Source organism: Colletotrichum jinshuiense, chromosome 13 (assembly GCF_051148585.1).
Source record: "Colletotrichum jinshuiense chromosome 13, complete sequence".
Taxonomy (NCBI): domain Eukaryota; kingdom Fungi; phylum Ascomycota; class Sordariomycetes; order Glomerellales; family Glomerellaceae; genus Colletotrichum; species Colletotrichum jinshuiense.
Genome location: NC_139306.1, coordinates 256,316 through 270,866, shown reverse-complemented (window position 1 = coordinate 270,866; position 14,551 = coordinate 256,316). Strand labels below are relative to the sequence as shown.

At 44.4% G+C, this 14,551-nt stretch overlaps 1 protein-coding gene across 1 annotated transcript; it reads left to right on the top strand.

The window, feature by feature from the left end:
• Positions 1 to 3,745: 3,745 nt before the first annotated feature.
• On the top strand, positions 3,746 to 4,865 carry EsH8_XIII_000045 (uncharacterized protein; the record flags this gene model as incomplete). Its single annotated transcript, XM_083273756.1, has 2 exons — positions 3,746 to 4,071; positions 4,529 to 4,865. 2 exons carry the CDS (start codon positions 3,746 to 3,748, stop codon positions 4,863 to 4,865), a joined length of 663 nt encoding a protein of 220 aa, XP_083120519.1.
• Between the last annotated feature and the right edge of the window lie 9,686 nt (positions 4,866 to 14,551).

Here is a 14,551-nt window from a genome sequence, read left to right as displayed (position 1 = left end):
GGTTGCGTCAGTACTTACTATGAATACGTAGCTCGTTGATGGATCTATCTCTTGAGTGCGGAGCGGGTATCTTGCTAATGCCGACAATAATTTTCATATCCCTGATCCTGCTAGGTCTATTCTTCCTCCTGTGCTGCCTGTCGCATTGGCTTGGCAAGATTGCAGCAGGACTCAGTGCTGATTCGCAATCTCAAAAGTCTAGACAAAGCACAGTAAGATCATGACGCGGCAGGCAGTGTTTTAAGGCTGTGATGGTACGGAAATTCTCTCGGCGTAAGCGCTATGGGCGCTCAAAGGGGCATTTGCTATGAGCTTTGCAGGCCGATGCTTGGCGTATCAGTGCCAAGAAGCGGTCAGATGAGCAGCATGTCTTGGATAAAAGGACCTCACGAGCTCGCGTTGTTCGTCAGGCGCTGGCCAGACCGCACGCACAAATGGATAGTAGTTGAGATTGATGGTTGTGGTTGGATTACACATATGCAGCAGTTAGACCAACAGCGGTTGGGCCCATTCTTCCTATGGTTGTGATTGGCCACGTGACCCAACCACTGCTGGCCCAACTGCTCTTAGTTGAGTATCCCGAGACTTCCGAAGAGACAGGTAGATCTTGGACAATACACACTTGATTATCCCTTCAATTCTACTGCGTAGTTTCCAACAGAACCACACTCCCCGGCTACAACCCTGTCGATCTATTCGGCTTCCCCTATCTTTAACGTATCTTCGACTACTGGAGTATTCTTTGCGATCTGTGCTAGAGGCTAACTTGCGTGTTTGCCCGTTCTCCCAATCGACAACAACTGTTGGCAGTCCCAGCAGTAAGAGTGCAAGTCAGCTGATGCCAACGCGGGTTCACCCTAAGAAAATTTCGGCCAGTTTCTCAACGGGCAAGAATTTCTACACTGGGTAGCTGGAGGTTGTCCATGGCCAGACTTTCTGACTTGGATGGATTGCCTGTCCAAAAACAGCAAGAGGTCGCCGAACCCCCAACAACAGGCTGCTGTCAAGCATCAAAGAGGAGAAGAAAAAGCCCCAACAACAAGGAAAGAAAATGAAAAAGGCTCGACGCGACTGTTTCTAAACTACTAGCATCCTCAGAGATAAATAGCCCAAGGTGATTGATTCGTTGGGCTCCGAGCGGCGGCGGTTGTGGCGTGGTCATCCGACGTGTACGTCGGCATTCAATAGGAACAGTGTCGCCGTGTGAATCTCGTGCAGAAAAGCCTCAATACCAATTGTGTGCGATAATTAGAAGTTAGAAGTTAGAAATGTAAGTAACGTTCTAGCGGCAATGTGAAACTTCAATATAATACGAAATATTTTCTGTCCTCGTCTTTGGGCTTAAGCCTAAGCCCGGTCTCCTGGTACTGTCCAGGCGTGTAAATTTGGTTCCTGGGGCGTGATATCTACGGCATATGTAAAAGGACCAGGGTTGGAGATGTGCCTACCGTCGATTTGAAGGCTCATGGATTGTGCTCGTCATGGATTCGGTCTCTAGGATCCATGGTTACGGCCAGCGAGCAATCCCCCGCGCTGACCATCGGTACTACATCTACAAATGCCGGCGTCTTATCTAGGTGTACTGTATTCTACATTGGGCACCTTGAGAATTATAACAGAGGAAAAATAGTTGATGACGAGTAAGTGAAAATCATGAGTGGTTCCAATTGCGAGCCACGAGGGAGGGCTAGGCAGAGTGTGAAGGTCTTGGCCCGAGGTTGCTCGGATCATGCTTAGTAAACCCGGGCGACGTTAACGCGCCCGTTGCTTGCGGGATGTAGACCGCGAGGGCGATCCTCTGTGCAGTTATAGATGCCAGTCAGCTAGAATGCAGTTTTACTCGCCTGTCGAGACAATCGATCCAAGCCAACCGTCCACCAAGGTCCCGTCCCCTGGCCATGCGACATGACTTTCCTATCCACCAACAACTCCCGGCGCCGAGCGCATCTTCCTCTGCTTCGGTACGCCAGTCCACGATAACTAAACCCCGTCACACCCGTCGATGTCCCTCATGAGAAGGCTAAACTCCTACTCCCCATGATTTCACAGGGAAGACCAGTGAGTGCGTTGGCCCGTCTCGTAGTTAGTTGTAGCGCCTTCGCGCACCATCTGATTCAGTCGGCGTCCGTCGTCCGCACTGGACTCAGCTCATGCATCAAGCCGCCAACCGCTCCATGTTCGGCTGAATCAAGCACCAATCCCATAACGACCACACAATCCATCGCCCACAGGCAGTTTAATGGATATGGTCCTCGCTGAACAAGAAGGATTCCACAAGAAAACTACGTTCTAGCATCTGTGATGAAGCTCGGCGACTCGTTAGTGATGCAGTTCGGGCTAGCATAAATTTAAACCCGAAATTAAGTTACCTTGCTCAGTATTCTATCGCTGCACAACCATGCTGTTGCTATCCCATCGGGTGCGAATGGACGTCGTTTTTGCCAAGAGCAAAATCCCTATTTTTACTCCAAAATCGCCGATATAGACATAATTCACATGCTAGGCGTTCGATCAAACAGTGACGCTAGCTTCACTTTGTGATTGTTACTGCCTATGAGGAGGAAAGGATCATTCTTGCTGGGCTGGGCTCTGCTGGCTGCTCTTGGCGGCAGGGGTCCACTGCTCCTCTTTACCTGATGGGCAGCCCGTCTGATGGGGGAATTTCGGGCAACGGCCCACCTTTGCCAGGGCTAGATTCATTTCGAGACCGAAGGTCAAGGGTTCGATTCCGAAACTGTCAGCTACTGCCCAACACTATTGAAGATCTGGATCAGCAATAAGAATTTGCGTGGTCAATGCATCATAACTTTAAGTTCATGCCAGGGCAACAACTGAAGGCATATAAATGTTGCCAAACAATCCTTAGAGAACCGGCCGCCCCGACATGTAACACTACTACACCAATGCTGGAATAGGGAGAGTTCCCAGAACAACATGGCGGAGCCTGCATTGCATAGCTTAGCTCCGATGACTAAGACCAAAAGTAAGCCTGAGAACTTTTGAGGGGGGGAGTATTCGATCGATATCAGGGCTTCTCTATAAGGGGCAGCCAGCTCTGGAGATGTTGAGGTTGGACGGGGTTGCCGAAGAACTTGGCCGGGCTATCAAAACACACCGCAAGGCCCCTTCAAATTTTTTATTTTTTTTTAAATTTTTTTTTTTGCAGAGGCTGACTGCAGGAGAGCCCCGCCATTAACAGCGGCATCTTGATGACAGAGGAAGGGCAAACTGAGTCCAGGATAAAAAAGATAAAATGGAAATATAGAGTGCTGACAGATCTATGTACCGCAAAAATATAGAAAGCAGGGTGGAGGGAGGGTAGCCCATCCCCCTTCTCCACCTACCGAACATCAGAGTGGATGTTCCAGCATTGCTTTTCATGACGTTTTGGTTTCATGGTTTCCAACGCTTTCCTTTCCGCACCTCGACTAGATACTTCATCCTTGGTACACCATACCAATACAGAAGAGTGAGGGTTAGATAGAGAGAGAGAGAGGAGGGAGGGCAAGCAAGGAGACCATGAACAAGGCGGGTCCACTGCCAGGTCGGACCCGGTCCGAAAGGGGATTCGTCATGATCTGGAGCAAAGTGTTTGAATGATATATAACTCAACAATTCCACCTGTTAAAGGACAATCAAACTCAACTCTTATATTACACCAACTCCCACGAAACCTCACCTCACCCATTTCCAAGATACCCAATTACGTTTATTAAATATATACATAAACTAAAATCATAACACAATGGCGCTTACCCCTAACGTGTGCTTCGTTTTCAAGCAGGCCCCTAAGGGCCTGCCTGTGCCCGGCCAGGACATGGTCGTCGAGGACCGCCCTATCGATCTCGACCATGACCTTAACGGTGGTATCCTCATCAAGGTTCTTTACACCTCCTTCGACCCCTACATGCGTAGCCGTATACGCCCTGCCGAGGCCGACAAGTCGCATATCCCGCCCTTCGAGCAGGGCGCCGTTATCGACTCCGCTCTCGCTACCTACGTCGAACGCTCTGAAGCGCCCCAGTTCGTTACCAGCAACCTCGTTATCTCCTTTATAAGCCCTAACGCTAAGTACGTTACAATAGGTGCTAACACGGACAAGCCGAAAGACTTGTTCAAGCTCAGGTCGACCGAAAGTCAAGACGTGGGCGCATAGACAAACACAAAAGCAAATCCAGCAAGCGCTTGGCTTACAGTCTGTTGCGCTGGCAGCGTCGGAAATTACACTTTTCGTCTGTACGTAATTAGCAACGCCCCCCTATACAGATTAGCTGATTTTTATAAGTAAAATCTAGAATCTTTATTTTCTAACATACTAACTACTACTTATTCGAATTCAACTACTATAGATTTAATATTATTCTTACTACTGTAGTCGTATATAAATCTATAAAGCTTACGACTTCTATAAACTGATGGAAAATTTCCTCGTCATAATATCCATGGCCCACTGGTCAGGTGGCTGGATGCTTGGCCTCTCACTAATATCTCGGTCAGAATCCAGTTCCGTATTTAGCCACTTTTACAGTTCATTCTGGAGCTATGCCCCAAGTACAAGTCCCTGTCCTAAGCACCTCGGAATCAACGTCATGGTCAACACCGGAGGAACCGGTCTCCGCGACGACTTCATCCACCTCCAGAACCCCGTCCATATTGTGGTCGGTACTCCGGGCAGAATTCTCGATCTCGCGGGCAAGAACGTCGCCGACTTGAGCGAATGCTCCATGTTCATCGTGGACAAGGCTGACAGGCTTCTTTCATCGAGTTCACCCCTGTTATCAAACAACTCCTCCAGTTCCCCCAAGGACAGACAAGTCATGTTGTATTTGGGAATGCGCGAGTTGCGCGTTTATGGTACAAAGTGAAAAAAAGCCTCCGTCCAGGGGGAAGGGGGGTGACGATTTATATTAAATTTACTTTCTTTTATTAAGCTTTCTATAACTTAAAACGCCATTTATTACACCTTCTCTCCTTTAAGTACTACTATTTCATCCTTGGCAATATCCCTCATTGAAAGCCAATTATCTACCTTTTGGTCTAAAACCTCACTCGGATTTCTCCTACCGAAAAAGAAAACCGCTAGTGCTGATGACTTCCAGTTATATAGTCTTCTGCGGTGTGATACCACCACAGTCTGGCAAAAGAAGATGTAGGTAGCTAGCTGTAACATAACAGGCAATATAATCCAAACCCAGCGGACTCGCACGACAACTTGTGTAGCTGTTTCGGTGCCATCAACGTTCTGAAGAGTGTCGGTACCGTTATGAGTTGGATCAGGCATACGCAGTACCGTTGACATACCGAGTCCCACAGCCCTAAGTATGTCCTCCATGTCGAACTTTACCGTCTCACCCAAGGCATGCCGTCGCGCTTTGTTATAAACGCGCACTAACGTTGGATTGCCAGATATTGGGGCCCATTCCTGATAAGTATCCAAGGTTTTTGCATCGCCAGAAAAAAGGGATTTGAGATAGTTCTGTATCAAATAGTGGGCATCGATGTTGACGAGGAATGTACCATTAATCCACCCACTCGGAAAATTGCCGTATCGTTTGCTGTTTTCTAAATAAAGAGAAGAATTTGAGACTGGCGGTTTGATTGAAAACATATGACTATAGGGTTCTGGTTCTCTAGTACCTGTCGAAAAGGTTGAGGTTATCGTCTCGTTGAAGATGCCAGCATTGAGGTTGCTTTCGTACTTATTTACGCACCAATAGAGTACACACTCTTGGGCTTGAGTCTGGTTACCTGCAGCTTCGCGAAGTTCCTGATCTTTGAAATCAGTTGTAATGTCCCAGCTGGGCATTATTGCAGTTAGGTTCAAAAGGGTTAATCGGCCATCGGATTTCAGCACTATCGGTTCAGCGCCTGTAGTATCCAGGCGCAGAACCAGTGTGTTCCTGTCTGCGATTTGTGACCAGGTACTGTTCACTCCGTTTGGGAGCGTCCACAACCAACAGCCCTTCTGGCACCACGGTTCCGCGCTAGTTGATGTATCAGGCGGGCCTAGGTAACTGGTGATGTTGGCACACTCGGAGCATACCGCAAGTGACTCGCTGACGCCAAATGAGACATTGCCGGTGGACGAGCGAGGATGGAGCTGGAGTGGGTTGCTTAGGAATGTGTCTGCAAGGTCGCCATCAAAGTAGAGCCCCTGGTAAATGAGAGAACTGAAGGCCTCAGGGGCCCGAACGAAGCTTTCAGGATTGTAAATTCGGCCCTTTGTCCCGTTGATCCCCGCCTCGAAAATTGTCCGAGATCCTATATTCGAGAATCCGGTTGGTACTGCTGCGGGCTCAAATGCCGTAATCTGCTGTATAAAGGGGTCCATGGCAAGACTGATGATGGTTACAAGTGCCCCAAGTGACACCATATCACTTAGGTTACCAATAGTTAGCAGGCTAATATATGATTATGTAACGAGAGGGATTGATATACCTCCATCCTACTGAGAACAACAGCGACAAGGAACCCCATGGGCCCCTACTCGCATTATCGTGCATCTCCATATCGACCAGCGGATGAGTACCCCTACTCAATCTGACCCATTGTCGCTGGCTGATTGCCGCGCTTACAGCTACTGCAAGAGCCGATCTTGAGACAGTAGCAAGCGCAGATATGAGCGAGTTGATTTTGATCCCAAATGGCCATTGAGGCAAAGGGCGGTTGCCATGTAACACCAGGGTAGCAACTATCCCCATGAGACAAGCAGCGCTGGTGAATAGGGCCAGAATCTCAAACAACCAGCGCTCAGACGCGAACTGGGACAGCTCGTCGATCCGATCATGCTCACGGGAACGGGATATATGGTCTTTTCTAGCAAATCCATGTTGTGTAGTCTCTGGCGAAAGACGGATGTAGTCATAATGCTGCCGCGAAGGATGTTCGCTTGGTGTAGCGTCTATTTCGCCTGGGTTGTGTCGCAAATGGTAGAGCTCTAGTTCATCAGTGGTGTTCCGGTTCCAGTTCTCTCGTGCGAGGTTGCCGTCACTAAAGACGGTGGCCATTGGGATCTGCTCCTGGTTTTGTCTCGATGTGCCAGAATCTAGAAATGCAAGATGTAAGAAACGATGGACATCAAAGAACAGACCGTCTGCGATATCTTACTTGTCTTAGACTTGAGTCCACTGTTGACTTACACCATAGATGTAGAGGGCTTAGCTTGTTAAACTTTTCCATGACCATGCATTCAAAGCATATGATGGGTGCTTTTTGTATATGTAGCCTACGTGGAGTAGAAGGCAAGTGTCTATTTTAGGCAGCCTATCTTACTGGCTATCCTAATCACTTGGCGACTAAACACGATAAGCTCTCGTATTTAGAACATCATATTTCAATTCAGCGTAAGAAAGGCGCAGCATGCAGTCGCTTGCAGCTAAGCATTTTAGAACCCCAGCTGACATCCAGCCCGAAGCTGCAACCTTAGTGCGATAAGTATAGAACAAAATGATCAAATACATTTAGGTAGTGCGCGACAGTCTCATTATGCTGCCTGACTGAATGTTCTGCAGCAGCCCCTGCACTTAAGCGCCCGCAACAAATCGGACATCCGTATTAGATAGGAAAGTCTGCATGAGTGGGTAAGGCATGTGACTGGAATAAGGTGCCAGGAAAATAGGCAGCCAAGGAGCATCAGAAAGTGCGGCTGAGTTCACCTCTAGCGTTAAGCGTTCTCTTTCTCCTACGTTGCCGTTAGGCACTATGTATCAAGAGCAAGCTGATGACTGTCCGTTGATTTGAGAACAGAGCCGCGATTAACTGCATTACAGCCTTGCAGATGCAGAAAGAAAGTGGTGTGTTGATAAGCATGCGTCAGCGGGTAGGTGAAGTCCGCGTTTTCTTAATAAGGCTGTGTCGATTGGCTACGACGGGCGATGTCCACTCCAACCAACCAGCAACGGGTGTGCTGACACTCCGTTATCAATATTCGTCTTGTAAGCCTTACTCTGACACTTGGCCAGAATACTGGCAGGCACTGAGCAGCAGCCGGCCGCCGACCTCTGCAGCATAGCCTGGAGATTACACCCCCGGGCTGCCAACAGCTATATCTTAACCACTGCTGCTCCTGCTGCTGCCGCCAACCTTCCTGCTTTCCCTTTTACACAATGATTTACCAGCTTCCGAGTATACCATATTGACATCCGGCGAGCTTCTAGCCGTACGGGTTGTCCTGCGACTCCTGCAGGAATTCTGTGGTTTCAGCAATTACATTCCTGGGCCCAACTTTCTCTGAAGTCTAGTCTTTGTTTTACCTTGCCATCATTGCACTCTATCAACCATTCAAGATGTCAATATCAATGCTTCCAAACCTTCCAAACATGAACGCCACGGTCAGTGCTACCGTGGTCGAGGTGGCCAAACGGTGGCCCGTGGCAGCGATCGCTTTTATCGCCTGTATAGCTGGTTTCTTACTACAGACTGTCGTCTTCAAAAGCGATCCATTTGCAGACATACCTATTGTTGGAACAGAATATAGAGGGTCTGAAAGCCGCCAGAGGGAGTTTATAAACGGAGGGGCAAAGAACCTGTACTTTAACGGATAAAAGAAGGTACGTTTTATCTTTTAGACTAGTAGTACCATTAGTATGGCGGCAACTAAATTAAAGTATGTCACGATAGCCTTATTCTGCCAAGCCTTTTCTTTGGCTGCAGCACTTGGCAGCGCACATGTCCCGTGCCTCTGCACGTGACTAGCTCACAGGATCTCTACTTATACGAGCTCTTTGTCGTCCTTTCACTTATAGAGAATACAAGACACTTTTCCCTATAAATCTCTTATACCTGCTGTAAGCTCTCTCGTTACAGTTATAAGCCCAGCTCTTGTTGAAGTAATTTCAACCCCCTTATATTAAGAGAAGCAATTTACAATCCACTTCTCAGTAGCTATGTCGTCCACTAAAGGCTAATTTGAGGCGGACGCCATTAAGCTTACATCTAGATGCAACTAGCCGGCCTGGTTCTAGAAGCTTAAAAATAGAAGCAACTATTAGAGCATCTGGCACCTTATAGACCCTCAGGCTGAGGATGCCCTGAATATCTTAAGCTTCTAGAAAGACCCTCTATCTATAGAAGCGCTTATAGTAGAGCTAACCGACTAGCGAGAAGCAAGATACCAGGCGCTTTTAGAAGAATACAACTAACGAGTAAGCGCCTGGGAAGTAGATTACCCTACAGCAAAGCTAGCGATAGGAGCGACCTAGAGTCAGACGGCTGCTTTAGCTGCTTAAGGGTAATCAGCAACACCACCCCTACCTCCTGTAATATATACAGGCAAAAGGCCTGTAAGGCTAGAAGCTGTAAAGCGTACAGACGTCTTTAAGGAATAGAATACTGCCTTTAAAGTACATACAGTAGAGACTACCTAACAAGCGCTGCTTGCAGGAAGACTCTAGTAGATCTACAGCTAGGTACAGCAAACTGTAAGCTATAAGCTCTTGTTAAACGTAGAGAACAACTAGAAAGATAAACCGACTCTCTAGTAGATAATTTACACTCTACAGCAGAATCTTGCCCCTAATGCATACAGCACTAAGACTACTATGCGTAAGGAATATCGCTAGGTGCTAGAAAGAGTAAAAGGGGGAGTTAATCCTATCTGTTAGCATAGGGAATAGAATACAGCATACCTCTAAGCGAAAGCGTATAAGATTCCTAATATCGAAGGGATGCTTGTAGTAAAGGACTTCCTAAATACGGTTAGAGTCTGTATAAACCCCTTATAGGGAGATTACGTATATAATACTTTAATCTAGAACCTTAAAATCGGTATAAAGACGCTCTTACTAGAAGAACTTAGCTGAGTGTTTAAAGTAATATGCTACAACAATATATAAAAGAAACCGGCTGTTAGAAGCTTAGGCGCCTATTTAATACTTGCAGGAAGATTAGACGCTAATAAACAACTAAGAGCGACGTGCCTATACGGGAGAATATATAAATAGCTACTACTAGACTATACCCGGCTAGAACAAGCGCTTACTAGAATAAATAAAAACGGCTATAATATACAGATAAGCAAGACTTACGCTAAGGAGATCTAGGATTACATAGTAAGTAGTAAATAGGAGGACCTACGTTAAGAGCTAAAAGATAAGGGCTGGTTCTTAAAGAAGACTAAAGGAGCAGACGGCAAGATGAGATTAAGTAGCAGAAATCCTAGCAACTAGTAGTTCCCAGGCTTACTAGTTGCAGTATTAATCTTGCTGCAACTCTACAAGCAGCCTGAAGACCTCCCAGCCGTTTTCAGTATAGGGTATAACACCGCCTATCTACTTGCAGCAAGTATAGTTATAGATAATTACGGCGCTACACACTTAGTTAACAATAGAAGCCTACTAGAACCGGATTTATATAAGTAATTTAAGCTAGACGATTATACCCAAGCAGGCAGCTTGACGCTTCTAGTCCTTAGCTGTAGGCGTAGGATTCTTAGAGGCCTTCTAGATAGGCTAAGGGGTCTAGGTATAGAGGACCTTACTTTAGAGAACGTCGCTCTTATAGAAGGCTTCTATATAAATATTATTTTAGAGAGCCTTTTGCTTAACTGCAGGATTTAGTATTACAGATTAGATTGCATAATGCGTTTTAGAACCCTTAAGAGAAGTACTATTATAAAAAGGCTTACAAGAAAACACAACCTAGTCTTTCTTAAATACAACAAGCTTGTTATTTACCCTAGTTTCTAGAATATTCCTGTAAGCCCTATAAGAATAGTAGTAGCAACAACAGTAAATAAGAATCAACTATTATATTAACGCTATAGAGAAAGGGAAGACGATAGGCGGTTATAACACCTTAGGGCAGGCTACTTAAGCCTATTAGCCCTTAAGCATCTAATAAAGGCAGCTTAAGGCGTACAGATAAGAGGACCAACCAGGCTTAAGTGTAAGGAATACGCTGTAATACACTTAAAACAAGTGATCTCAAGGGGCCTATCTAAAGCTAAGGTAATACGCCTTTAGTATAGAGTTTCTTAGGATCTATTTAACTATCTAGGCGTACGATTAAGGAATTCCTAGCTGCTTGTTGTAGTAGACGAATATACAGGACTCTAATACGGTTTTCCCCTTGTAGACAAAAGGCATGATACAGTCTACTACGCTCTCTAAAATCTAGAACTATAGGTTTAGCAGCAGAAAGGGCTTGCAATATATAAATTCCGGCAAGACAACAAGCGTGTAGTAATCGGAATTAAAGGACCTACAACCTATAAAAACTGGATTAAGGCAAGTGGAATAGACCTTAAGCTGCTACTACTATACACAAAAGAACCAGTAGGCGTAGTAGAACGTACTAGCTAAAAAGCAATTAAGAAAGGGATTAAAATACATATAGGGGTAAACCTTCTAGAAAAGCTGTAGGACGAAGCTGTATTAGTAGGAATCTTCCTCTATAATATTAGCCTACAAGAATTTAACAGCTAGAAGTCCCTTAAGGAAAAAGAAATAGAATAGTTTAGAGACTACTACTGCTAGTAGCAGCTGGAGCTCCTTATAGGGCATACAAGAAGCCTTCTCCCACACTAGGGAGGAGTATATACATACAGCTGCTAAGTATACCCCTTACAAAGGGATTATAAACAGGGCATACAGAAAAAAGATTTTAAAGTGCTTCCCTATAGGTACATCGGATACCTAGTAGGCTACATGCTAGAAACATACAACCTATACAGGATCTAGATTCCTACGCTTAATCAGGTAATAATTACTTACAACGTCCGGTTTAACAAGAGCTGTTTCTACTTAGGAGAAAAGGGCTCCAAACAGCTGTTAATAACCAAAGCAACTAAGATTACTAAATATTATAAAGAATTAATTACTGTACCAGATGATGTGATTTAAGCACTTAGAATTATAGATCTTAACGGCGCGTTTAACGACTTACCTGCAGACGAGATGCAGTTAGCTGAATTCTATAGGCTACAAGACGTTAAGCATACAGAAACAGCTATAGAGATAATAGAAAAGTCGCTAGAGACAACAAAAGGACTACTAACTCTAGAGCCTACCCCTAAACCTGCTTATAGGCTTAGGGGTGGGGGTAGAATAGGGACTCTAGAAGCATATAAGATCCCTCTACCTACTCTAGAAGCTTAGCATATAGCTAAGCCTGAAAGCGTTAATAATATACAAACTGCAGAAATAGAAGAGGAACTAGGTATTCCTAATAGCGCTGAATTACCTAATAGCGTATAGGGTGGACAAGACGCTAAAGGCGGATAGAGGATATAAGAGATTATAGTCAGCATAAGCTCTTAGGAATCCCTACAACAAATACAAGAAGCCAGCAGGATAAAGATTCCAACTAAACCTATACGTAGAAGTAGGCGTCTATAAGGCGAAAAGGAATCTAGCAACAGCATCTTGACAAGTATAGAAACTAGAGGTACTAGAGAAGTATTCTTTAATTAGCAGAAGAGAGATGCCTTTTTTAATACGTTTATACCTAATCAGCAGAAAGTAATTAAGGAAGGTAATCTTGTATATTAAACGTTACACGCTATAATAAAAGGGGTAATTAGTAGGGTATATATAAAGCGCCTAAGTAGAGGAAAAGATCTTAAGCTTTATAAAAACGACTTTATAAATCCACTATATAGATAGAGGGATCTATATAGGCTACCTATACTACTAAGAGACCTGTTCCAGAAAGCAGCCAATAAGGAGATACTAAAGCTTATAGAGAAAGGCATATAGCAGATTATCAACTAAGTAGAAGTAGAAGTTAAACTGCTACCTCTAAAATAGGTATTTATATATAAGTTTAATAAGAACAGCATTCTTAAGTACTATAAAGCCTGTATTTACATCTATAGAGATATACAGAAAGCAGATAACCTCTAAGAGACGTATACGTTAACACTTACAGTAAAGACCTTCCAGGTAGCTATAGTAATTACAGCGTAATTCGATCTTAAGGTTCTTTAATTTAATGTAGATAATGCGTTCTTAAACGCACACCTTAATCCAGATGGAAAGCCTGTAGTAGTTAAACTCCCGGATAGATACCGTTAAGAAGGTAAATATACTGTGCTTTTGCGTACGCTATACAGCCTGTAAGATGCACCCCTATTATAGCAAAACGCTTTCTTAACAACATTACGGGGTCTTAACTTAATTTACTACACTAAAGACTACTATCTATTCTAAACAGCTAATAAAAAAGTGATTATTATATTCTATATAGATAACTTTCTTATTATCTATTATAAGGATTATAAAGCTGAAGTGCAAAAAGTAATTAAGGGGATTAAGAAGGACTATAATATTAAGGAACAAGGCCCTATAGATTAGTATCTCAGCGTACGTATAATAAGAGATCAACCAAGCAGAAAGATCTTTCTTGTATACAACGCTTATATCAAGCGAGTTGCTAAGCGCTTTAGGCTTACAGAAGGAATATTTCTAGTAACCCCTCTACTAACGGTAGAATTCAAGAAGTACACTAGGCAAGCAATAAGGGAAGAAGTAAAGAGCTACTAAGAAAAGGTAGGCTTTATGCTTTATACGGCAATAATAGTGCGTCTGGATGTAGTATTTACTATAGCACTTCTCTTACAGTTTCTTATAAACCCAAGCCTATTGCATATACAAGTAGTAAACCAGATAATAAGATACCTATATACAACTTAATACCTAGCGCTTGCATACAGTACTAACCCAAGCGCTTAGGCCCTCCTGATCGCTAGCGACGCAAGCTTTATAGACAACAAAGAGACACATCGCTTGTTATAAGGGTATATAATTACGCTCTTTAGAGGGGTAATACAATAGAAAGCAGCCCAGCAGAATACAGTTACTACATTAACAACTAAGGCAGAACTCCTAAGTCTTAAGTAGACCACTAAGGAGACAATAGTACTTAAGCGCCTTTTTCGTAATATTGCCCTTAAATTAAGAGACGTATAGAAAGTCTACTGCAATAATATACAGACTATACGCCTTGTGGTGGGAAAAGGAGAGAGAATAGCTACCTGCTTACAATATATCGATATTTAGAACATGTAGCTTTACAAGCAGCATGCTGTAGGCAGCTTTTAAGTAGTCTATATGCCTACTAATAAGATGCCTGCAGACAGGCTAACTAAGAACCTGTCTCAAGCAAAGTTTAAGCATTTCTGCTTTCTACTAAACCTCTATAATGCGTAGTTACTAGTGGAATAAGATAAATAAGTATAAGAAAAGACGATTCTCTTAGGCTACACCTAGCAGCTGCTATAGCCGGGCAGCATAAAAACTAAACTTTTCCTACCTAAAGGCCTAAAGAACTCTAGAATCCGGCCCTACAGGGCGAAAAGAATACAAGAACAGGCCTTACAGCCACACTACTTCATGTAGTAATCTAGATATCAACCTAGGGGAGCCATAAGGGTATCTCCAACTAGAGGCTTGACAGCCTCAAGCAGATAAGCCTTTTTCTGCTTGAAGTCAGGAGCAGCAGTAGGGGTAGAGCCGTAAGCTCTGCCACTAGACGAGCTGCTCCCGACTGCACCCTAAGGTGCAGCGGGGGTGGGGGCGACAGCAGCTTTACCCTTACCCTAGGTGAGGTCGGC